A 25,112-nucleotide genomic window follows, 5' to 3' on the forward strand; every position below is an offset into this window, starting at 1 on the left:
TATACCCTCACTCTACCCACGGCCTAGCTCCAAAACAAGCACCCACCAGGTACTGCTCTCACGCAGAAGTGGCCAGCACTGAAAGCTGTTGCCCTCCCCTTCCCTTGGCAACCCCTTCACTGCCGCACCAACACTGGAGTTCTGCACTTGTGCTACCATCTAACCCTCACCTACCCCCTCACCATCACTAGAGCCCAGCTCCAAAATGCACACTCACCACCTAGGGCTCCCACACAGAAGTGTCCAGGACTGAAAGCCATTAGTGGCCCTCACCTTCCCTTGACAGACATTTGTGGGCACCAGCAAAGCCCAGCAAAAGCTGTCAGACACTGGAAAGCAGCAGAGACCTGCCTGGGCGCCAGCAAAGCCAGACAAAAGCCCTGGGGTGGTCCCGAGGGAAGCAGGGCTCCTCGAAGGCCAAAGCAAAACCCAGAAAGGCCTAGGGCACGCTGGAGGGAAGCAGGGCCCCTTGTGGGCATTGGCAAATAGGGTTAGGATTTGGATTAGGGATAGAGTTAGGTGGTTGGGGTTACAGTTAGGTTTAGGATTTAGTGTAGGGTTAGGGATTAGAGTTACTGTTGCGAATTAGAGTTAGGATTAGGGTTAGGGATTAGAGTTAGCATTAGTTTCAGGATTAGGGTTAAATTTCGGGGTTACAGTTAGGGATTTAGGGAGTTAGATTTAGCACCCTAGGGTTACGGTTTACAGGCCACGTGTTAGGATTAGAGATTAGGGTTAAGGTTAGGGTTGGGTTTAGGGGGTTAGAGTTAGGCTTTAGGATTAGCAGTTAGTGTTAGGGATAGCATTAAATTTAGGGTGTTAGTATTAGGTGTTAACATTAGCTTTAGGGTTAGGTTTTGGAATTAGGTTTAAGGGGTTAAAATAAGTGGGTTATATTTAGGGAATTAGGTTTAGAGTTAGGGTCCAGGGGTTAGGATTAGTAGTTATGGTCAGAGTTAGGGTTAAGGGTTAGCATTAAGGTTTAGTGTTAGTTTTTGTGATTAGGTTTTATGTTAGGGGTTGGGATTAGATTTAGTCTAGGTTGGCTTTAGGGGTTAGGGTGTTCTGGTTTTATTTGGAGGATGGGGGGGGCTACGGTGGTAGCTTCTGTAAGAAGCTGCTAGAAGTTGTTTCACCTTTGTCCAATGGACTCGGCCAGGCCTAGGGTGGACTCGCTGCTGGCCAAGGCCAAGCCAATTGGTAGCAGAATGTTCCCTGATAATGCCTCTGTGAGAACATATTTAAGAAGGGGAAAACAGAAAAAAAAAAAAAGAGGAGAAGATATGAAGGAGCTGAGCGAGGGCAGAGAGGGGGAGGTGCGAGCCTTGTGGGCCTTGCAGGCCTCACCCTCTGGCCTCCCACTGGGCGGTCAACTGGGCCCGACTCAGCCCAGTCTGGCTGCAAGAAGTGGAGAGGAGATGAGATGTGAAGACAACCCTGCCTGTTGTGAAGAATTTCTGGTGAGAGGAATGGCTGCAGATGCCAAGGTCAGTAAAGCAGGAGGGGAAGGAGTAATGTGGCTCCTGGCCAGAATTCCCCTGCAGCCCGTGGTGATGACCATGGTGGAGCAGGTTGTCCCCCTGCAGTCCATGGAGGTCCACGGAGGAGCAGAGATCCACCTGCAGCCCGTGGAGCACCCCATGTCGGGGCAGGCAGATGCCTGAAGGAGGCTGTGACCCATGGAGGGCCCGCTGGGGCAGCCGTTCTGGAGGGACTGCACCCCATGGAAGAAATGACCCATGCCAGAGCAGTTTCAGGAAGGACTGTAGCCCGTGGGTGGGACCCCACGAAGGAGCAGGGGAGGAATGTGAGGAGTTCTTCCCCCAATGATGAAGCAGCAGCATGAAACAACGTGTGATGAACTGACCATAACCCCCATTCCCTCTTCCCCCCTGTGCCGCTCAGGAGGGGGAAGGAGGTAATGTTAAGCCTGGGAAGAGGGAAGGGTGGGGGGAGGTTCTCTTGTTCTCTGTCTCATTATCCTGCTTTGGTTTTTAGTAATAAATGAGTAGTTTTCCCCAAGTCGAGTCTGTTTTGGCCGTAATGGTAACTTTAAGGATTTCTCCCTGTCCTTATCTCGAGCCTTTTTTCCTTATATTGTCTCTCCCTGTTCTCTCAGAGGGTGGGGGGAGTGACAAAGAGACTGCATAGTCTGGTCCAGAAACAAAAAAGGAAGAGAGCCAGCGGTATTTAGTCTAGGAAGATAGGCAAAATGGGGATGTCTTTACATTCTAAGGGTGGACAAAGGGACATTATGCAGAGTTTGGATAGTGAATCAGTAGTCATGAGGCATGGAACAAGGCCTAATACGGTGCATGTTTCCTTAAGCTAGTAAAGAATAGAAAATGCATTTATCATACAGCTATACTCTAGGATGCGAATTTAAAAAACAAACAACCAACCCAACCAACAATTAAATGACTGAATAATCACCCTGGTCGTCCCAGATGAGTTCACAGTTCTCTGACCTGAGCTGATACTGCAAGGAAGTCTAGTTCTTGTTTCATGCAGGAGTAGCAAAGTTGATGGCCTGTGAGATGCCAGGACTTGAAGCTTATGATGTATCTGTGTCCAGTCACTAGATTTCAAGTTGAAAGAAAGGAGCTGACAGAGCAGAAGACTCTGGGTGCTCTAATTCATCACAACATTTGGCAGGATCTCTGATGATGCAACGGAAGTGATAGGAATGTAGCTCTAGCAGCTGGAGTGCAGAGAGGAGAGGCCTGGTCAGAAGAATAGGGTGTGCAAGTCTGGTTACTATGTATAACACCAAGAGACAATAAGCATTGCCATTCATATAGTATAGTTTAGTGGCTGAGAATACAGTGGTAAAGCCCAAGCCCCTGTGAATGTCCACCGCACTCTAGGCATCTATGGTCAGCATTTCTTCAAAGGTTTCTTAGAATTAAGAACTCTAATAGTGTTCTTGTAGCAAGATTTTTCCAAGAAAATACTTCTGTTTTGCTCTGAGCCAGCAAAAAGTAATAAAATCCAGTTTCCCAAAGTACAGTTGAGGGGACTGGCCACAGATCCCTTCCCACAAAAAAAAAAAAAAAAAAAGGGGAGTGGATTCTGCTCACATCGAGGCAAAGAGCAGGGAAACATTCATGGCAATCCTTGGAGGTTTTTGGAGAAAGCACTGTCCACAGAACAACTGGAGATTATTAATGGAGACCCTCTTGTCTCATGAACAGAGGGTATTGTAAAAATAAGTCATTAAAAGGATATGGTGAATTTAGTACAGAAGCAGAAATTTGAGTGACTAGGGACAGATAGAAAAACAAGAACAAAATGCCCACTCAGCACATGGGGACAAGCAAGATGGTCCACTGAAAGGAGGGGTGTCTCTCAAGATGAGGCACTCCCAGCAACAACAGCTTAAAGCCTTAAAAAGGCCATTTGCCTTTTTCTCACTCCCCAGTGAATACCTCAGCCTAGAACTCATCAAGGCAGGGGCATGTGAGCGTCACCCTCATCTGTCTCTCATGGCAGCAAGTCTCCTCAGTCCCAGACATGCAGAATGCAACCAGTCACTGACCAGGCTCTTCAGAGGCATGTAGAAAAGGCAGGGCTTGACTCAGTGCTTTAAATCTCAGGACTCCTTCCTCCAAGTCGATGCAACACTGAAGAAGAGGAGAGCCAGTTACTTGTTGGACATTTCAGATGGCAAATCTCACAATGTCTTTAATTGGGCAAAACCTGTACAACCATCAAACAACCCCACTTTGGGTTTGTAGGGACCTTACAGTTCCTGCCCATGCTGTCTCCTTGCTCCTATTCGCTTCAATGGATTCCTCTCCAAACCCTTCACAGGGCCATTCCCCTCCCTTCTTCCTAGGACTCCCTCTGAGGTGAACCATTCAGACCCATGTTTTTCCTGTGTTTTGAGTCTGACATGTGGCTACAAATATTTGACAGGCAGGAGCATGCTTGCTGCAGCCATATTCTGAGCCACCCAGGAGCCAGGCTCAGTAGAACACTAACCCTGAGCTGAACTGAGAAAAGGAGAGGACTCTTTCCAACCATGTCCAGCTGAATGTGATCATACAGCTTCATTTGGCTCAAAGCAAGGGCAGAGCTTGTTCACATCTGTCTTCAAAAGGCAACACAGATGTAACTCATGACACAGTGTGTCTTGCCTTTTCTTATCTCCTTTTCAGTTTCCTCTTCCTTTGCAACTTGTACAGTCAGGAATAAAAAAAGAATGGGAGACATGATAGGTTGGGTGATTCCTTTCTTAAAACCTTTAAGAAGGACTGTAAAGGAATCAGTGACTCAGAGCATACTGCAGCCAGCCAGGCAGCTGTGCAACAAGCATTGCAAGTGGCACCCTGGAAGAGTGTACATAAGTATTTCTGATGCTTACAGCAACCAAATCTTGGCGAACTTTTGAGAGGAGCCTTGCAATAAGCAATAAGCTGTTCCTTACCTTGAGAGACAACAGAGTCTGGAGACCAATGCAAAACTCCAGCATTTCATCATCTGAGAAGAGAGAAGAGGCTGATGAGGCTTAAGGCTATATATACTGCCCCTCTAAAGAAAGTGTCTCTCCTGTAAGAGGATGTGCAATACGAAAGCATCTGGTTCATAAAGTTATATGGTTATGGTCTACTCATTATAAAGTAAATAACAAATAACGAGGAAACTGATGAATTAAACACACAGACATTAACAAGCAGATGTTAACAGTGACAATGACAAAGACCAGCACTCTTCTTCCACTGACTGATGAGCCATTAAAGGAGCTACTCAGGCATAGCCCAGAAGAGGGTCAAAACAAACTTTGTAGCTGATAAGAGGAGGGAGTATTATGAGATATTTTTGTGGGATTATTTGAAACTCACAGTGAGATATCAGAGGGGGCTTGTGCAATCGTGTAAAAATTACTATGGGCTGTGTAGGGGAAGGGCCAAAGGCAGGAGAAGGCAAGCAGCAGGGTGGATCAGAGAAGAACAAGCATGGAAAAATGAAGAGAGGGGATAAGTGGGCCAGTCACATGCAAGCAGGCTGTTGGTCAGTTCACCTGTTTGATCGAACCCCACACCTGATGGCTGCAATCTATTGAATATTTTTATTAAATAATTCTATTAAGTAATTTTTTTTTTTGTGTAACCTTTCTGTCCTACATGTGACTGCTCCAAGTTTTAAGTGTCAGCAAATGTAGAAGATGCCACGAGTTAAAGGACAAATAGCTCTAGATGTCAGCAACTGGAGGGACTGGCATGCAAGAGAGGTGCTAGTAACTGAAGGTACCACAGGCCATAGGGCTTGTAGGTCTCTGTCAGCAACTGGAGAAGGGAATGTAGCTCACAGGTGCCAGCAACTAGAGAGCCCAATGCACAATAGAAGTCTGGGTGCCAGTAAGGGGGGAAGGGAGCACAGGCCACAGGGCTTATAACACTTGGGTGCCAGCAACTGGAGGGACTGCAATGTGTGCTGCAAGGTCTAAGTTCCAGTCAACTGGAGAAGGACGATGGGTCACAGAGCCTGTAGGTCTAGGTGCCAGTGACTGGAGAAATCAGCATGCAGGAGAGCTCTGGGTACCAGCTCTGACCAGGGTCACAGGGGCCTTAGGTTTATAAACCAGCAAGTGAAGAGGATAGGACATATGTGTGAGAGATCTAAATGCCACTAACTAGAAAGACTTGTGTGTGTTCACATTTCCCCAGTGAATTTAATCCTATATGGTTGTTGTTTTGTGTACATAATTAGCTAGCAAACTTCAGTCTAGTCTAGCCAGTGAGCAGGAGGAAACTTGCCTCTAGAAAGACTAAAGATCTGGGTCAGTGGCTAGTTAAGGGGCCCAGAGACCAGGGAGATGTAAGACAGACTTAGAAGCTGTGCTGTTATTTGAAGACTCTGTGAATATGAGTGTCCTTGTGAATCTAGAGACTGAGGATGTCTAGACTGATATCTAGGCTGAGGATCTAGTATCTTGACTGAGAATGTTCACTAGCTTCTTCTAGTGAACTTCAATCCTGGTCAGCTAGAGAGGAGGACGAGGACTGGGCTATCTGTGCTGGTGTGTATGTGAGTGCTAGTAAAGGCACTGGTCTATGTGTGGAAATCTGTGTGGCTGGCCTTGCCTGTGTCCTCTCTGTATATGCCTCTCTGGAATACACATTCAGCCTTGGTACTGTCCGAACCTGCCACTATGAACATGCATTAGGTGAGACTGATGTCCTGGGTCTTAGAATTATCCATCTGGACTTCAGTGGCAGGGCAGGAGGAATCCTCAGGTCTTGGAGTCTGCAGGATTTAGCAGCCACCAGTAATATCATCAACACTTCCTGGATGTTTCCTGGATGCCTGCTTGCCCTGTAACTAGTGGATGTATTCTATAATTTATTTATAAGCAAGTGCACTGTGTGCACAGGGAGATGTAAGGCACAGATGAAGCAATTCTGCTCCTTCCAGGCAGCCATTTCTACATCCCAGCAAAATGGACAGGCGCTACTGGGCTAAATTCATCTATGCTGATACTAATACAGACTCCTCCTGAAGGGCAAGAACAAACAGAGGGGAAACCAGGGAAGAAGAGAGAGCTGGAGTCGGGAAGAGGAGGAAGCTTTTTCTAGATGACTAGGAAAGTGGAAAGAATGGACATGAAAAGAGGGAGCAAGGGAGCCCTTGGAAGATGAATAGTAGTCATCAAAGATGAGGAGACAGGTAAAGGCAAGAGGGTAAAGCTGGAAGACCAATAGGGAGAAAGAACAGGGGAAAAAAAAAAGACAACTAAATTGTTTTCAGCATATGCACAGCTTGATGTAAATGCAGAACATGCAGCCTTTCTGCTGTTTTCTGGGCATGCTCCAGTGCCTGCTTGACCTTGTCTCCTGCAGCTCCTTCCTTCAAAAGGTCCTGCCTCAGGACACAGAGGGAGACTCAAGCACTCTGGGGCTACCAGGTTCTTCCAGGGTGCTCCCTGCAGCAGAGGCAGATGAGTACACAGAGAAACACTGGGGAATAAGCTGTACCCTCCATCAGTTTCTCTGATTACTCCCATCCAGCCAAAGACATGTGGCCATTCAATAGGAGAACATAGGGCACCAGAGGACTAATCAAGCAGTTAAGACCAAAAAACACCTAATTTCTTTCCACTTTCAACGTCTTCTGTCTTCTCTGTACTATCCCTATGCCCTTTGCCTTTGGTTACACTGAGGGTATTCACAGCGCATAATGATCTTGGCTAGCAGTGGAGGTGACCACATCACCAGCCTCCCACCACATTACGCTTTTCCCAGACATCCTTTTAAATGCCCTTGGCAGGGCAAGAGGGACACAGGAAAACTGGGGGAGAGGAGGGGCTGGCACTCTCACCTACAACCAGTGCTGAACACAGCACTGTCTCCTGGCCAAATTGCAACTCCATATGTTCTACTCGGCCAACAACGTTGGGGATGGGAAGAGAGAGGTCTCCACAGTCCATGGCAAACGCTTCTTCCAGCCTGTGGGACACAAGAGGTATTATTGCCTCAAGTGGAGGAAGAGGAGGAAAAACAGGACTTCTCATTGATGACAGTACTTCTTGGTCTCATTTGGAACAGGCCCACAAGAGGAGGAATGTCTTTCCTACAGCATGTCTGGAGGCAGATTCCACACACAAAACCATAAGGTGCTGTCCATTTGGGTTTCTCACCACTGAGGCTAAGCATCAGCTGGGCAACTTTGCCCTGCAGTACACACAGAATCAATGACACAGCTCTGCCTCCTAGTCTAGGATCTGCACACAATTTTGCCAGTGCTCTTGATGCCCTGCCCTGTAGCCCACCATCTGCATCTTCTCCTAAACAGCCACGTGCACATGCAAAGCTGCTAGTAATTATCATTGGGGCTGGGAATCAAGAGTGCCTAGGTTCTTGCCATAGGTTTTCTGTTAGCCACCCTTCCTTTTCTACTATGCAAAGACTTACCCCAGCTGGTTTAAACAGCTCTTGGAGATGAGATTTGGTAGGCACCCAGTGTTAACAGTCGCTTTCAATATCTGACCTTGGCACTAGAAAAAACAACAAGAGATAATTATTGTGGGCTGAAAATTGGCATACCCACTCCTCTAACAGTGTGACAATCCCTTAGACCTTCCTTAGCAACACAGCCAAAGATACGGTGTTTTAGGCAGTAGTCTGAAGGCAGAAGACTCATCCAAGACAATGGTGGTCTCCCTAGTGCTCTGCAAACCTCTGTCAAAGGCTTCTCTTTGAATTTGTCTTCTTTCATTCGTATTTGATTACCTAGACATTTATCTTTTATGAGCAACTATAACTTAGCAGTATACCAGTCAAGAGATGCATAACTAGTGAATTTGTTCAGAAAACCCACATGGACTTTATTAGCAAAGCAATAATTGATATAACAGAAGCTTATAAAGGAATATAAGCATGTGCTACAACCTTTGTAGGTTTCCTCTCTCCATTTCTTCTGGTGTCACAGGGAACAATGTTCCAGAGCTAGACATGTCTTCTCAGTTGAACAGCTTCCAGAGGGAGAAGTCTGTGGCAAAAGCAGGAGCACCCAGGACAAACATTCCGGAGAAGAGCTTGAATTTAAGGCACTTCCCAAGATAACTGACACATCCAAGTGACTCCTAAATCTAAGAAACAACCTAATCAAGAGTGTCTATTTTGTGTGGGTATTACATTAAGTTCCTAGACAGCTCTTTAAGGAAATATGACGTGAACACTACAACTGCAATATTCATAGCTGGTGTCATCTAGCAAAGGGAGAGACTGGATGCCCAGCACCCAAGTCACCTCTGCATGATCTTACTGGAATAATCCCCAGTGCATTGCCCACTTCATTTCTTCACCCCTTTCCACTGGAAACGGAACACGAGATGTGGTTGCCCTCTGTTTTCTGTCCCCTTTCTACAGAGGTCGTTAATGGCAGGCCAGAGATGCTGAAGTAACAGCAGGTCTCAGTATATACAATAGAGGTCTGAAGAAAACAGTCGTCGAGGACATCAGTAACAGTTATGTTAAGAAAAAAAAAAAAAAAAGAAAAAAAAAGAGAAGCAGGACTTAGTGGAGGAACTGGAAAAGATGGAGTAACTGCCATCTAAAAAATATGGTTCGCACCTACATATGGTGCCTAACTCTACCCATTCTTGATGGTCTGTTTCTTCAAGGCTCTGTCTTGCACCAACAGCCAAAAGAAAACTAGCCACAAAGTTTCCCTCTTGGGAGGCTCATTTTTCTCCTGCTATCATTTGTATTTTTCCTATGCTTACTGCTCTTCCATCCACTATAGCACTCAGTGCCATGAGCCTCTCAGAAGCAGAACAGACCTCCCACAGCTCTTCTACCCTTATGCTCATTCCTGATGAGCTCAAATGCTTTGAACACCTTAAAGCAGATCAGCATGACCATCAGGGACTCAGCAGGGTCAAGGAAAATGTCTCAGTTTCCTGATTTCTTAACCAAATCTGTTCATGGTTGTTACATGGGTTAATCATCACAGAGCTACATGTTGTATTTCCAAGGTTTCATTTTCAAAAATGTGCTATTTGTGACTTATTATAAAGAGAAAGGAGAAAACATCTCCTATGATAAATACTGGAATGCTGCAAGCAGACACAACACCAATAGTAGCTTGAATGCTAACTGTACTCAAGGCAACCTCAGAGACCATGCTGGAAATTTCAAGTCTGTTTTGTCTCTGAGCTCTTCCCTGGTCTAAACTGCATCTGCAATACATCAGTGTAGAGAATTTAATAATTCTGAACATTCAGATACACCATGTTCCTAGAATAGCAACTTAGTTGAAAAATTCTCAAGAACTGCAAGACCACTGGAGCTAGAGATCTCAATCTATATTGTTTTACAGAGTTCACTAAGAATCATGTAAGACTTGTACACATATATATGATGTATATTTAAATAACATCAATATTTTTAGAAGGATGAGCATTCACCATGAGTGGCCTCATCCACAAGGAGAGCGGTACTCAAGCAGTATCTACTCAGAAAATACACACAGATGCCTGTTTTCAACAGCTCGATTTGGTTATTATACTTTTTCTTCTTTAAGGTAAAAAAGCATATCTTATTCATAAATAATCATAGAATCATAGAATCATAGAATGGTTAGGGTTGGAAGGGACCTTCAAAGATCATCTAGTCCAACCCCCCTGCAAGAAGCAGGGACATCCCCAACTAGATCAGGTTGCTCAGAGCCTCATCCAACCTGGCCTTGAATGTTTCCAGGAATGTGGCATCCACCACCTCTCTGGGCAACCTATTCCAGTGTTCTACAACCCTCATTGTAAAAAATTTTTTCCTAATATCCAATCTAAATCTACCTCCCTCTATCTTAAAACCGTTACCCCTTGTCCTGTCACAACAGGCCCTACTGAACAGTCTCTCCCCATCTTTCCTGTAGGCCCCCTTGAGGTACTGGAAGACCGCTATCAGGTCTCCCCGGAGCCTCCAGGCTGAACAGCCCCAACTCTCTCAGCCTGTCCTCATAGGAGAGGTGCTCCAGCCCTTTTATCATCTTTTTCAGGCAGGGCTGATGTGTCAGTGAGGACCAGACAGCACAGACATTACAGAACTCTAAAAACAGAAGGGGAGGCATTTTGTCATTAGAATCATAGAATGGTTTGGGTTGGAAGGGATCTTAAAGATCATCTAGTTCCAACCCCCCTGCCATGCGCAGGGATAAGGGACTGTCCTCTGGGTCCAATCAATTTCCAGGCTGTTTTTTTTCTGTAGAAGCCTAGACTTTGTAATACCAGCTTTTGCCACAAACAGCTGTTGTCATGAGGAAAGGCAGGATGTCTCCAGTTGACCCTGGGGACCTCTATGGGCAGGCACTACTCCTAGATCTGCGTGTTTAAACTTGACATGCCAGGCAGCCTGGAGCCATGGCAGCAATGTTTTTTTTCTTGAACAAGCATAAATATTGTCAAAGACAGGAGCTTCTAAATAGAGTGCTTTGCAGCTCTTCCCCTTCTGTGAGGCTCTAGCTGCTTTGTGCATCCTCATTACCTAAGCTAGTATATTAGCCATGAGTGTCAGGTTAGGTATGCTACCACATCTTTCCAGACTCCAGCCTGCCACCAGTATCTAACTGAATCAGCTCTTCCTCATTAACAGACATGGATTCTCCTGGGAGTCAACCACCCCTGTGTCTCACAGAAGCCAACTGTTCATTAACCAGCTACAGAAAAAGCATTGTATCGGCTCTTCAGAAACAGAAGAGCTGGTATATGGATAGCAATTGCTAAAGAATCACTTTGGGAGCAGGCAGACCTGAGATACGTGAGCTGTTAGCGTTGTAATAATAAACTGTATCACTCGGCAGATTCTTGAGTTTTGTTTCAGAGCAGGCTGGGAAAGTTGCAATTTAGAAACTTGCTAGGATACAACAGGACACTGATTATTCTGTAGAAAAGAACATTACATCTCATTCAGTGGTAAACAGCCCTGCATAGTTATCAGTTCCTGCAACCTCACAAAAGCGATCCACCTTCCAATTATACCACTTTGCCCAGAGAACTCACTAGGGGCCTTAGGAGAGTCCTTGGTCCAGCATACCACAAATACAATGCAGATTAGGTAAGGAGTACACAGGCAGCTGATGAGCACTGCAAGCCTTCTTGGACTAAGAAGACTTTTCATCACATTACCCACGCTCATCTCTGCTCCAGAATTTTCAGTCTGTTACTAACAGCCACCATTAGTCTTTATCTAGAGGTCAATTATGGGAATTTCCAAGAAAGAAAAAGAAGAAAGAGGAATCAGTAAGGACTGCCATTTATAAACAGCGTCGTTTTCTGAAACAGTGTCAGTTCCAAAGTCAAGAAACTGCTTTAATCAACCAACTCTGGTTAATCTCAGGTTCCTTTGGCACAAAGGAAAAGCAGCCTCGAGCAGCAATGGAATCTTTCAGCATAGATTTCCAAGTTAGCAAGAGACAAGCCCCACCACAAAAAACAACAGCTTGATTTTACAATGCAGATGCCAATCTGCTTTACAAAAACTGCCACAAAAAGTGACAATTCTGCTAAAGTACCATGTGAGGAACCCACCTAAATAAGTAGGAGGGTGAGTGACTCTGCAGTACAACTATTATAAAGTGGGTCTGTCTGTGATCTCCAAAATTTAAAAAGGCCTTAGGTACAAGGCAAATATAACTGTGAGAGTGAAAACACTTATTGCCTGAATCCCTGTATCACTGCAGTCTACATATATTCAGCTGTATTTCCTAGTCAAGTTCAGTTACTAGTCAGGTGATCCATTTGTTACCACTTTGAAATTTTCATCATACTTGCCCAAGTGCAAATGCAAGCTTTATGCTGATAGATGAACTTTTCTTGGGAGCTGCTTTCAGAGAGAAGAGACCTCACTGGCGTCACGTTCCATTTCTAACAGAAACTACACCATAATCAAGCAGTTCTCCAAAAGGCACCAGCTCACCTCTCTGCTTAAAATGAGCTGGCAGCCTGAGTGCTATTTCCTGCTGTAGATCTTTTACTTACAGGAGAGGTTTTTTGAAGTTCACAAATGAACTGCTTTTCACATGAAAAGCAGCAGGACCAAAAAGAAGGGGAGGAGAGCCTCCCGTCCTTCAATGTAAGAAAATTGAGTGTAGCAAACAGTGATTGGCTCTTAAGAAATGCACAAAAAGAGATAAATACTTGTGCAGAAGGTGCTGAGTTCAGGGAGAGTTAAGTGCAGCGTTAGACCTATTTCCTTCACGGCAACGTTCATTCACCTTCCTCCATGAAGGAAAATATAATGTGTGTGACAGCTGGGGTACAGTCTATGAGAAACACAAAAGGGGAACGAGTAGTGAACTCTGACACTGAGTTAGCTACTGCCACTGGGAGATGATAGCTGTGCATGCCTTGTTCTTGTTCGATGTACATGGTCAGCAAAAAGCCACCCTTTATCAATGAGTTTCCTCTTACAGGACAATACAGAGTGGTGATGAAAGAAAAAGAAACATCTTAATTTTCTCAAAAAAAAAAAGACTCAAGCTATTTGGAGAAATTACATTGAGAGCCATTCATCCTACTAGTCTGCTTTCCCAAGTATAACCATGTTAACCTAGCTACATCAGAGTCTAAAACCCAGGGTAAGCAAAGCCTAACTGCAACAGTAAAGGCTGGAAAACAAACCAGACAGTGTCTGGTACTGACACACTCCATCTGAACATTTCAGAAACTTGCTACCAGGCTGTGTTCATACGATAACTAATTATGCCAACTGGATTTTCAAAGGTATATGTGTTTTTCCTGGAAGTGTGGACTTTACACTCTAACATGTGAGATATTCTTTAGGACTGAAATAAACACAACTTTTAAATGGACTTTGTATACCAGGTCTAATTCTTAGCAAGCCTCATATCTGCATATTACTGAACAGCTCTGACCATGCAGTCCTCTTTCATGGGGCACAGCTTTTGGATGTATTTTCTTACCTACAGGGGCCAGGGAGGAGTGTATTCTGCTGTGCAGGAGGATATAAGAAGAAAAGGGAGCTAAAAATACTGCTTCCATCAAGAAATACAACAGCACTAATTCAGAACACAGTCACTTTCTTAGGAGATCCTTTGACACCTGAGAGAATCAAAACAGATTGGATCCAATAAGTGTAAATCAACTAGGGGCACTTGTCTTAAAGTGATAAGGAGATATTCCTTGCTTCTATATACAGTTATGAAATACCTTATATCATGGGAAAGCTGGCCTCCAAAGGAAGGAGACATGATTAAGGTAATTTATCTTCAAGTATGGACAGCTAGAATGCACGTAGCAGAAAAGCTTTCCTCTATCTGTTGGAAAAAGTTAATCCAAACTCTAGGAGAGGCCATGTGGGAAGTTTGCCCTCTCTGGCTGCAGCTGGCTTTGCAATTAATAACAGCATGGTCCTTGGGAGTGAGGCAGCTGGAAGTCATTGAGCATTTGCCATCACTGTGAAAACAGCAGCACTGGGTTGTTGCCTTACCTGGCACTGTATTAGGAGGGGTGAAGTCTTTTTTCTCCTGTCCTCTCCCTTTTCTATCTTCTCATCCTGGCCTTTTGCCAGTGGAGACTGAATCCGTGCAGACTGAACCCTGGTCTCGTGCTGCAGCTTGTTCAGATTGCCTTCCAAGAGGCGCCGCTGGACCACGCTACGTGGCTGCTGTCTCCATCACAAAGAAAGAGAAATCCCAGCTAAGTATGGAGGTAAGGATAAGGGCATTTGCTAGCTGAGGGAAGCAGATTGCAAATGCTTCACCCAACTGATCATCCTGATGACAGACAGGCTTACCTCAAAAAAAACTTTATTTAAATGTCAAGATTTTTTTCTGTAGCCACTAAGGTGATGTTAAAGTGTTGTGATGCCTGTGACAGGCAGGTCTCTAGGATGCAATTGCTGGAGGAGAAGAACATGCCTGATGCATGCCCTCCCCACGCGTATCTGTTCCTTCAGCTAAACATGCACTTAGCAGTCTCATAGTGGCAATACGCTACCCAGTCGGTGTGTGCTGACATCCAACCAGGCACACTCACACCTTCTAACATGGGAGGGGATGGGGCATGCAGCATGTGTGTGATCTACAGGTGGGTAAGAAGGTAGGACTCTAGAAATTTTAGGTGTACAAGCAATTATTTCCCTGTATAGGAAACTAAAACTACCCTCTAATGTTCTTTAGAATTTATCTCTGCTCCCCTCCATCAGAAGTTATAATTTAACTCCCTCCCTAGCTGGGGGGAGCATCTATGAAGCTCTATGTTGTTTACAGCTAGAAGGGAGCTCCATTAGCCAGATTAACAGCTGAAGGAACTTTATTCCTATCTCATGTATCTCATTCACATCTCATATATCTTGTATTCCTATCCCCTTTCTTTTGTGCAGAAGAAAGGGAGGTGCACCAAAAGGGAAGAAAAATTGTGAAAAACTTCTTGTCCTGACACTGCATAAACAAACAGGAAAGTGTTCTTTTGGAAAGAAAGCTCCCTTTGTCATCAGTGTGATGCTCTAGTTTTTGCTCAATGTTGATCCAGTGCCTCCGGTGAATCTTCAGCAACTGAATCAACAAAGGACAGCATCAATGAAGTAGGCCTGTTTGATGTAGCTTTGTCCTTTCTCCATGTACTTGGCTCTATGGCCCTTCTCCAGAAGAGCAGCTGCTCAGAGCTGACAATAGCATTGTCAGTAACAATTGCCTGTGTGAAGAAAGCTGATGAATCTAAAGGGGCTTCTATCCTTCTCAAAAAAAAAAAAAAAAAACAAAAACTTAAAATTCAACTTCCAGATGATGCAGCAGTTTAATGTAGGATCTGATGAATGTCCAGGCCAAACATCTCAACTGGACCAGGCTTGCCACTGAACTGGGCTGTACTACCCCTATGGTGTGTGTGTGCTTCAGAACTAGCATTATGCTTAGAGGGCTGAAGCAGGGAAGATCTGTAAATTGCAACTCAAAGCACACTGACTTGTCAATTTTGCCCAATGGCTGGAGCAGGAGAGCTGTTATTGGCACTTTGGTTGCACTTAACATTGCTCTGTGGAAGGTGCTGAGTCCCTCGTGCCTCTGTTTTCCCTGTGACTCAAAGGGTAAAAATCAGATCAGTTACATGCTGCATGACAGACACTGCAGCAGTTGAAAAAGGGAGGTAAAAATATCTCTCTGCCCCTGGTCTTTTCCCAGCCTTCTGTGCAGGCCCACAGCACAGATGGCTGTTGTACTTCACTCCCTAAGTACTCTGAGCACAGTGCCAGTTTGGTTGCCAGCTAATGTCTGGGCCATGAGAAAAGGGCGGGGCACCGACACCAGGTCTCCAAATTCCTGTCCCCTCTCCTGTCTCTTCTCACGATCTGGCATGCAAAGGACCTTTCCCTGCCACCTTTCCCACAGAAAGAGCAGGCCCTTTGCAGCTGACACCTCTGTCCCCTTCTCATCACTCAGGCTGGGAAGAAACCAAGCACTGATGGGGAGTAGCTGAGCTTTGGGACTGTGGAGGCATCTGATTCAAGAGCAGACTTCTGGAGCCCTCCCTGTCTCCTGTCACACCAGTGAGACAGAGAAGTGGAGATCGTTGTCTTTCTTGGGCTGATAAGAAACAATGAGATAAACAGGATAGTGAGGAAGGATCTGAAGGGAGTTGTGGCCAGCAGCTGGAAGGGAGGCCCTCTCAGGACTCTTAGAAGGGTCAGAGTAGGTTCCCAGTTGCAACTCATGATGTTCAGGCTCTGTAGTGCAAAATCTCAAGGCCTTGCTATGATTAATGAAGTAGTATGAGCTGGGGATCTTGATTTCTGGGAGCAGAGAAGCCAAATCTTCAGACCTTCTTGGTACTTCCAGGACATTTTAGCTCATGCAGCTACTTTAGGGTTTTTTGCCATTTTAAAAAAAAATAAGTGTCATGCTTGTAGTTGTTATAAAGCTGGAAATATGAAGTCTCCACTGAAATGTACAATTACTCATTGTTGGAGACGCAATGGGCCCATCAAATCCCACGCATTGCTGGATGCATTGCATAGGCTGAAGGCATACCCAGAATACACAGAAAAGAGCGGTAAAAAGTAACAGCCTGACTTTGTGTAAGAAAACATGTAGTTTTTTTTAAATTACATGGGGCCTTGCTCTAATTTTAAGATATGCGGGGCTGCCACGGCTGGAGTCTCTGGCACTGTTATTGGAGACGTGTTTGAGGGAATTAAACTCTCCTCTCAGTGTAAGTGCAATGGGACTCTGGGGTGTTTTGCGCTCTCTCCAAGATCAACCACTCCAGTACCTTCTGCTGCTGCTTTGGTTCAGAACCTGCATTCCTGTCCTCCAGCAAGGAGCCAGATCAATTTAGGAAACATAGATGAGTTTTGCATGGGTCTGGAAGCGTGCCTGAAAGCTTATTTTGAACTCTTATTTGCAGCCCCCAAAACATCACAATAATATCACAGTGGCCCATCAAGTTGCAGGGACTACTGAATTGCTTCTGAAAATCTCAGGCGTGGTTCTTCTCTTGCACCAAGCTAAACCAGAAATGCAGGTACCACAGCTACCACATTGATCCCAGTATGGCACTGGGTGTGTTAACTTTGCAGAGGTGCCACACTTTATTTTATGCCTGGCTCCATGGTAAAAATGCTTTAGGCGGACCAAACATCAACTATGGAGTGGTCTTGAGTGACTGAACACCATCTGCATGTAAGGAAGTCTCCTGCCTAGAATGGTTAATTTGACCAGGAGAGCTGCTCATGGCAAGCGATTCAGACAAGGACTGTCTCACTAGAGCAAGCATTTGGGGCTTCAGAGTGCCAGCCTCTGGAGGCTCAGGCTGCCACCTGTACTGTGCAGGACTCTCATAGGGGCCTCTGGCTGGCACCACAATTGTTTTGGGGCATGGTGTGACAGGAGTCACTTCCAAAGCAAAGCAGATAGATGTGTTTCTCTCTGCCTTTGTGGCTGGGCTCGGCAAACATACACTAGAAGATTCAGAAGCGGCTACTGTCTGTTCCCTGCCGGAAGCTGTACAAGGAAAAGCCCAGAGGTATGTCTGGCTATCCCCTCATGAGATGTTTCATCTGCAGTGCTGCAAGGTCTGAAGGACCACTGCTAGCCCACCCATGCTGCCAGCCTGAATGAAGCCCTCCAGGCTCCGGTGTGGCCAGACCTTCTTCACTGCGGGGAGAAGAGGCCCTGTTCCTCGCCGACACAACATTGATGCGACTCTCCTCTTGTACTTCAGACTGACTGTTCAGGACCAGAGGGACACTCAAAAGCCAGTCCCTGCTGAAAGCTCTGTGTGCAGCTGTGAAGGGCTGGCAAAGCATGAGGCAGCAGCTCAGGGTGACTTTGAGAAGCCACCCTTGACCCTGCCAAGCCAGGAACTCTCAGCAGCAGCCAAGGCAGCTGTCAGGAGGGCAGTGGGAGCAGGAGAGTGCACTAGCATGGAAATGTGGCACTGACCCCTCATCTCCACACAGAAGAGCCACTGCATCCAAAAGTTTCAGCGAGGTGGACAGCTTCCATTTGGGCCCAGTACCTGGGACCTAGCCTGTCCCACACGCATGTCCCTGTGCAGTGGAACATCACTGCTGGCAGCCATGGGGCTTGCCAAGGGAGCTGGGAAATGACTGGAGGAGATACACATGCAAAAGCATCTGTGATGTTGCTGTGATGGTCTGAGGATACAGAGCAGCAGCACTGGCTGCAGAGAGGGGCAAGGTCTTTTATAACACCCACTGGCACTGCTGGAATAAGTGGTTGTGCCCCCATCACTGGCCAGACCCAGGCCTTCTTTTGGGAAAGTGGTTTAGATCTCTGCATCCTCAAGCAGTTTAACTCCACAGAGGAGAGGAGAAGTTAGATAGCAAAACTGCTGGAGCAAAGGGGAGATGCGTGCAGTTAAACCAGCGAGAGATCTTACGAGAAACTGCTCCCTGCCTTGGGGAAGTCCCTCCAGACCACCAACTGCCCAGGCTCCTGGAACAGATCCCCTCCCTGATGCCGCCTGCTCCACAAGGAGATGCCCACAGGCATCACTCCTGTGCCTCCTCCCTGAAGGTGTTACCCACAGATGCTGGCTGCTGCAGCTGCCTGTGTGTCTGGCTAGCAGTCCTGCCCTGTGCTTGCCGCTCTGGAAATGCAAAGAGTAAGGGCGAAAGAGAATAACACAAAAAGATGATGAAGTCAAACATAAGCCTCTTGGAGTTTCATGAATTGTGCTTCCCTCCCTGCTAACTCCAGGAAGAAGCCTGCTTTTGAGTTGGATCATGCAGGAATACATGGCTTTCAGAGATGTCCCACAGGGAAACATACATGTCAGATGAACATATTTATGTACAGTGCGAGTGGAAAGTTGGATCCTGGAGAGTCCTTCCAGTCCATGTCTGCCTGTGTTTGCCCTACGGAGATGCACGGAAACATGGGTGTAAAAAAAAAGGGCAATTCATTCTTTCCCTTCACCCTGACCTACTCCTAGGTGATGCTGAAGGGAAGTTTCATCTTTGCTGAACCCATGACCCTTTCACAAAACTTGGCAGCAGTGCCCAACTAGGATGAAGGCTATTGGGAAGACCCCCGCTCAAAAGGGGTCCCAGTGAACTCACCAGATCCTTGGAGGTGCCAAGCCTTGTCAAGCCATCCAGGGGCAGCAGGTCAGCAGAGTCCTTGTGCACAAACTGAGTGGCTTGTTTAAGACGCCTCTTTTGTTGCAGAATAGCTTTCTTCCTCAGCTCCACCTCACACTCCTGTAGCTCCAGGTCAGGAGTAACCTCACTCTGCTTTTGTTCCTGGTCTCCTTGCCCCAGTGGTAGAGGGCAGCTCTTCCTTGTGCTCATGGTGAAGATTCAGACAAGCAGGTTCTTCTTGGTATGCTGGAGTGTTCCCTACACTCGTCTCCTGCTGTTTGCCCTCCTGAGGCTGGCTCAGTCTCTGAGCTCCTTTCCTTTCCACACAGCTCTCCTTCTCTTCCTTTCCCTGTCTTTCTTTCTGCTCTGTTAGTTATAACTCACCCATCTCTGAAGTGTCTCTGTGCCTTTTTCTCCCTCTGTCCTTTCCACTCTGCTGCTGTCCCTCGCTCCCCACCTCTTCTTCTCCCTCTCTTCTCCTACCCTGACTGCAGCTCTGCCTCCTCTAGTCGGTAGGTCCCTGTTGTAACAGAAAAAGCCCCATGTCAGAAAACAATTTCCATAAATTGCAGCAGAGCCGCCAAGATGCACTGCCTGGAAAAATCCAGCAGCAGAAGGATGATCCTGCTGTTGGGGGCTGGACTTACCTCCCTCGGGTTGTGTGCGCATGCGGGGGTGGGGGGAGGTGGTGTGTGAAGAGACAGTAAATCTCTCTGCTGGGGTGGGGGGGCTTTGATGCATCTCAGTGAATCTGTAAATGCTGGCGACAACATGGTTCAGTCTAGGAGATGATGCAGTGCCTCGGTAAATGGGAGAGAGCATCCGCCTCAAAGCTCCTGGCAGCCGTGCCCAGTCACCTTTCTGCAGAGAGTGTCACGCATTTGGAATAGGCTGCACTGAAGGATTTTACTGTGTAGCTTGAACAAAATGCTGAAGGCCTTGTTTCTACTTCCGGACAGAGCAAATGGCTGACTCTGCCCTCATTTGCACTTCTCTCCATCTAGAGCCGAAGTTGCAGAAGCCAAAAATCCCCTGCCTTGAAACCTATGGGCAGATTATACCTTGGATGTCTATGTGGGCGTGAAGAGGAGAGAGCGCTAATAGTTCTCAGTTCCAATTCCTCCTTGCAGCTAGCCTCCCTTTATTATTTGTTCTTGCCTCGGACTTTGGCAAAGACCAATCAGAATTTGTTTGCCTTGCAGCTGTGCTGGAGCCATTGGTTGGGTAGTCCTGCTTTAGGGTCTGCCCAGCTAATCCTGGCCTCTAACCCACAAAATATTTCTCTTCTAGTGCCTCACAGGGGAGAATTCTTCAACTCTTATTTAATGCTTTATCCCCTCCTTCATCCCTTCTGCGCCAAAGAGCAGGTGGCTTAACTCTTTATATCCTGTGTGTTAATTCCCAAATCTGGCAAAAAGCCCTAGCATTTTGATGGAGGTGGAGTCAGCTAAGATATTATCTTCTCCCTTCAGAGGCATGCTGATTTCTAGGTCACTATTTTTTTTTTTTTATTCAGCTATTACTCTTTCCATCCTATTTTTCTTAAATAGAGCCCATTTAGTAAGTAGGTTAGGTGCTTTCAGGTTGTTTGCAGAATGGACACTCTTGAAGGCTTTCCAATGGAGAGCCAGACCACAGTGCAGCAAATTTAAGTTTATTCCCAGTAGCTATGCCTTTCCCAATCATCTTTTGCAGGCCCTGGAAAATAGTGTATTACTCACCAACAGCCTGTATTAGAAAAATGAAAGTGATTCAGATAAAAACATTCATACACTGTCTCATACACACTGAGAAATTATTTTCCTTCTTTGATCCAGTCACATACAATAATCGTAACCTGTTATACCTCACTATTCTCCCTACTTTGTACAGAAGTTCTTATAGGTTGTATAACAGTGCTGTCCAGACAATGGAAGAACCATTTCACTCCACAGAACATTAAAAGCTCTTCTCTCTGCTTCTGCTAGCAGCTTGGCCTTCTAGCTCAAGCAGTTATAGGTCAGTGAGAGCTCTGGGGCAAAAGATTCCAGCTTCTAACCACAAAGCCATAGCACTGTATCTGTGTTTGTGGCTGTTGGTGCCTGATGTTGACCCCCTCCATGTCTCAGAAATGCTGAAGAATTCAGAACTAGTGCTCATATTTCTCAGGAAAGGCACTGAAAAGCAGCATTTCCCAGTAGCCAGTTTGCTTGGTCAAGAAACAGGAGAGGGTCAGTGTTCCTTTGTTGGAGAAATTAATGAACAGTACCTGAAGTAGTGAAGGGGAGGAATGGAAATGAAAGTTACTTCTTTCTGCAAATAGATACTTTTCTTTACAGAAAGAAGTAACTCCCAGATTAAAACCATGCGACAAAGTAAAGATTTTACCTCCCTCTGCCAGAAGCATTAGGGAGTATCCCAGCTATTTGATGAGCTACTCTGTTGAAGGCTTTCACTGGTTTAACTTTAAATTGACTAGCTGAGGTTCTTTCACCACAGATTTTCCTTGTATCTCACTTCTGGGAAGCTGTACCTAACCTAATCATTCCTCTTTGGAATGTTCTCCTACTACTTTTGCAACTTCTAATATTTGTTCCTTTCTTAGAGAATTTTCCTCTTTCAATAATTTGGAAACTATTATTTTGTCCTCTGATTGAGCCAACACAGTGCAGATGGGAGGGTGAATTATAGATAAGGAGCGTTACATTTCTTTTGTGCTAAGCTAGGCTGTTCCAGAACTCAACAATACCCCACACATAATGTAACCAGCCTAGAGTCTCTCTCCCCATTAGCCCAGTTTCCAAGGCACTGTCTCAGTTTGGTAGAGCAAGCCTCAAGTGGCTGTAAAAGTGCCTCTCAGTATAGCAACTGTCAAGGACAGGAGATTCCTTATGGTGGCCCGGTGTGGGATCACTGTGAGATGACTTTCTGCTCACCCTCTTGCATTCTCACAGCCTGTGCACAGTCTGTAGATGCACAGATGGTGCAGAGGAGGGATGAGAGGACAAATCTTACTCAGGCAAACTATGCATGCTTCTCTTTTCCTTTCCATCTCTGAAAAAAAAATATTTGAAAAGATATCTTTGTCTGCTTTGAATTCCCTCCAGTTTGTCTATTTGGATAGTAAAATATATTCCTATTCTTCATATAATAAGTAAGAGGTTACAGTATTTATATCTGTGAATAAGTCTGGCAAGTTTCCTTGAGATAAATGTCATCTCAGATGTACGTGTTTTAGCTCAGCTGCTGGACAACAAAGTGTGTCCTGCCAGTAAGGTCAGTCAGGAAGTAGAATAGTTTACTTAATTAGGTAATTTAAGGTAAACTCTCTGTTAGAACAGTTAGCATTGCCACAGAAGAGCTGCTGATCATACTGTAGGCAATACAAATTTCCCCCATGGCTGCATTAATTACATTAGGAGACTTTGGCGCTGTTTTCACAATTATTACAGAGTGCTAATGCACGTAGCAATGGCAACTATCGTACTCATGCTAGAGCTTCTCTGTGATCATGAAGATCTTCAAAGTAGCAAATAATTTATGGTAGGAATATGCTTACCAATAAAAGTATGCAAGAGTCTGAAATGAAGGATAGTTGTTTATTTAAGGCCACTAGCACAGTTGCAGTCTCCCATGTGTGTCTCTCGGCAGTTACTTTCATTTCACTGTCCCTCTACTTCCTGTCCATAGGGAGAACAGTGTTTCCATTATCCACTTAGCTTGAGGCTTGTGCACTTGTCCCTAACACAGACAGTTTTCCAAGTCTCTATATACTGCCATAATAATAATAATTAATTTTTTACACCATCAAGTCTCCTTTCAGAGGATGTCCTCGAAGTTGAATACTCAAACAGTAAAACCCAGTGCTGTTAGAGTTGCCTCAAAAAGCTTAATTTGGTATGCATATATGTGAGCTTGTTACTAAAAGCACTTACAGAGTCTTGGAAAGGTTCTTTGAGTGGCTATCTATGGGCTTCTGTGAAAACTTTTAATTTTTTTCATATAAAACAAAAACAACAGAAGCAAAGAAATAAGACAACCATCAATACACTTTTTATGTGTGCCTAGCTAGCTGTAGAATCAGAGCAAATCTTGCCTTGCTCAAACATCAAGCCCAGATGTAGTCCTCAGAAGGTAAAGAATCTCCCCATTGGCTGTCCTTGCCTTTGATCTCCTCTCCTTTGAGGACAGGTTTTACTTTTAGAGGCCTCCAACAGATGCTGTGGAAAACTTTCCCATCAGCACTTGCTAGGTGTACTGCAATGTTTCCTATGCTGTTTATTTGTAAATGACTTGCTTTGTATCTTAAATGAACTGAGATTGGTCAAATTCTTCATCAGTCAGCAGTATAACTTGCTGAAGTTAACTATAATCACTTTAACCATGTATATTTGTCAGTATACACAGTCTAAGCCATGTATATTTATGCCTGTAGCATGTTTCTGGTTGCTGCAATGTGGTGCTCTGCAAGCATCTTGACTGGCGTATTGTAGCAGGGCTACAACCTATTGTAGCAGGGCTACTCAGTTGCTCATATTCAATTTTGGGTGGAGTCAGGCACTCTAAAGGGTGTTGCAGCCTACCTATGGCCTCTTGTTCAGGCAGACTTTTATTTAGAAATATAGCCATTCAAGCTTCAGTCCTCACTGGCTAAATCTTTAAAGACATGTTTGTGTTGTGTATGATTCTTCAGAAACGCTGCCTCAATCCTGCTTAGTGAATCAGCAGCTTTTCCACATTGTGTTTTCTCCTTGTTGGTAGGTGCAAGACACTGGGCTCATCCCTTGTATAATAGTCAGACCTAAGCTCTGAAAACAGTGTTTCACATCTCTCATGTTTTCTGTATTACCTAATAATTTTGCCCTGGTCTTAAACCTGAGGACTGTCAAATCTTTGACTATGATGGTCCTTATCCAACTTTATCCTGTTCTTTATTCTCTCAAACAGCCTCAAGTTGCAGGAGGGGAGGTTTAGATTGGACAGTAGGAAACATTTCTTCCCTGAAAGCGTTATGAAGCATTGGAACAGGCTGCCCAGGGAAGTGTTGATGGTTGAGTTACCATCCCTGGAGGTGTTTAAAAGACATGTAGATGTGGCACTTAAGGACATAGTTTAGCAGTGGACTTGGCAGTGTTAGGTTTATGGTTTGACTCAATGATCTTAAAGGTCTTTTCCAACCTAAATGATTCTATGCTTCTATGTCTTCTGAACCCTGTCTCCATTTGGCTCTTTAAGTCACCTTCTTCTGTCAAGTTCTTCCTTCCTATTGATACAGGGAATTTAACAGTCTGCTAAATACTGCTTGATTTAGGAGACTAACTGTCTGCATATTGCTTGATTTAGGAGACTAACTGTCTGCTAGAGAATGCCTAACAATCCTGTTTGCCTTGAAACTCACTTAAGCTTATCAGGGACTGGTATGTGTCAAGAAACTGGTATTTGTCAAGGACTAGTTGGGGATGTCCCTGCTCCTTGCAGGGGGGTTGGACTAGATGACCTTTGAAGGTCCCTTCCAACCCTAACCATTCTATGATTCTATTACTACTATGTCTAGCAAAGGATGGAATGTTAGTTCCACCGCAAATTCGGTCAGAAGTCGGGAAACTGCTGAAATCACCAAGTGAAAGGAGAGCATGGGTGAATGACTAAAGTTCATCTAGAGGAAGATAAGAGCCCTGAAGAAGTAAACGACCACCAGAGACAGATCTGAAATGCTAATGCAAGTGGTTTTTTAATAACCCCGCCTCACTTATGCATATGTATGTCTGTATTGTGCAATCCTATGAATATGTATACCTGTACTGTATACATTTTTTGAAAAATGTGCTGTCGGTGTGTGTGCTTTTGGAGGAGTGATCCCCCACGCACGTGGCGCTGAATAAACATGCCTGCTTTATAACTCTTTCCGAGTTGTAGAGTGTGATCTGCACGTCACTATCATTCACTCCCTGAAGCCCAGTAGAAGTCCCTAGGACACAAGAGAGCTCATGTTCCCATGCTCAGCTGCTAGCAGTTGTGAAGAGCAAGTTCAGAAAGAAATCTCCATATGCTCCAGCAAGTCAGTGTGTGGAC

The 25,112-nt window shown here is 45.2% G+C and overlaps 1 protein-coding gene across 1 annotated transcript; it reads right to left on the reverse strand.

Annotated features, from left to right (window-relative positions):
• Positions 1-1,142: 1,142 nt before the first annotated feature.
• On the reverse strand, positions 1,143-19,271 carry NRIP2 (nuclear receptor interacting protein 2). Its single transcript, XM_010122675.2, has 6 exons — positions 19,041-19,271; positions 13,950-14,126; positions 7,914-7,996; positions 7,321-7,448; positions 4,430-4,482; positions 1,143-3,623 (listed from the first exon to the last, which is right to left on the reverse strand). The coding sequence occupies exons 1-6, from the start codon at positions 19,269-19,271 to the stop codon at positions 3,531-3,533; spliced, it is 765 nt and encodes a 254-aa protein (XP_010120977.1). The 3' UTR covers positions 1,143-3,530.
• Positions 19,272-25,112: the final 5,841 nt, after the last annotated feature.

This window comes from Chlamydotis macqueenii, chromosome 1, assembly GCF_036417535.1.
Source record: "Chlamydotis macqueenii isolate bChlMac1 chromosome 1, bChlMac1.mat, whole genome shotgun sequence".
Lineage (NCBI taxonomy): Eukaryota > Metazoa > Chordata > Aves > Otidiformes > Otididae > Chlamydotis > Chlamydotis macqueenii.

Excerpts from the sequence above, each read along its gene's own strand:
- NRIP2 (XM_010122675.2), bottom strand. The coding sequence starts at position 19,271 with ATGAGCACAAGGAAGAGCTGCCCTCTACCACTGGGGCAAGGAGACCAG. Across the intron at positions 14,127-19,040 it reads TTGGCACCTCCAAGGATCTG|CAGCCACGTAGCGTGGTCCA; the intron begins GTGAGTTCACTG and ends TGATGGAGACAG. Across the intron at positions 4,483-7,320 it reads GTGTTCAGCACTGGTTGTAG|ATGATGAAATGCTGGAGTTT; the intron begins GTGAGAGTGCCA and ends CTCTCTTCTCAG.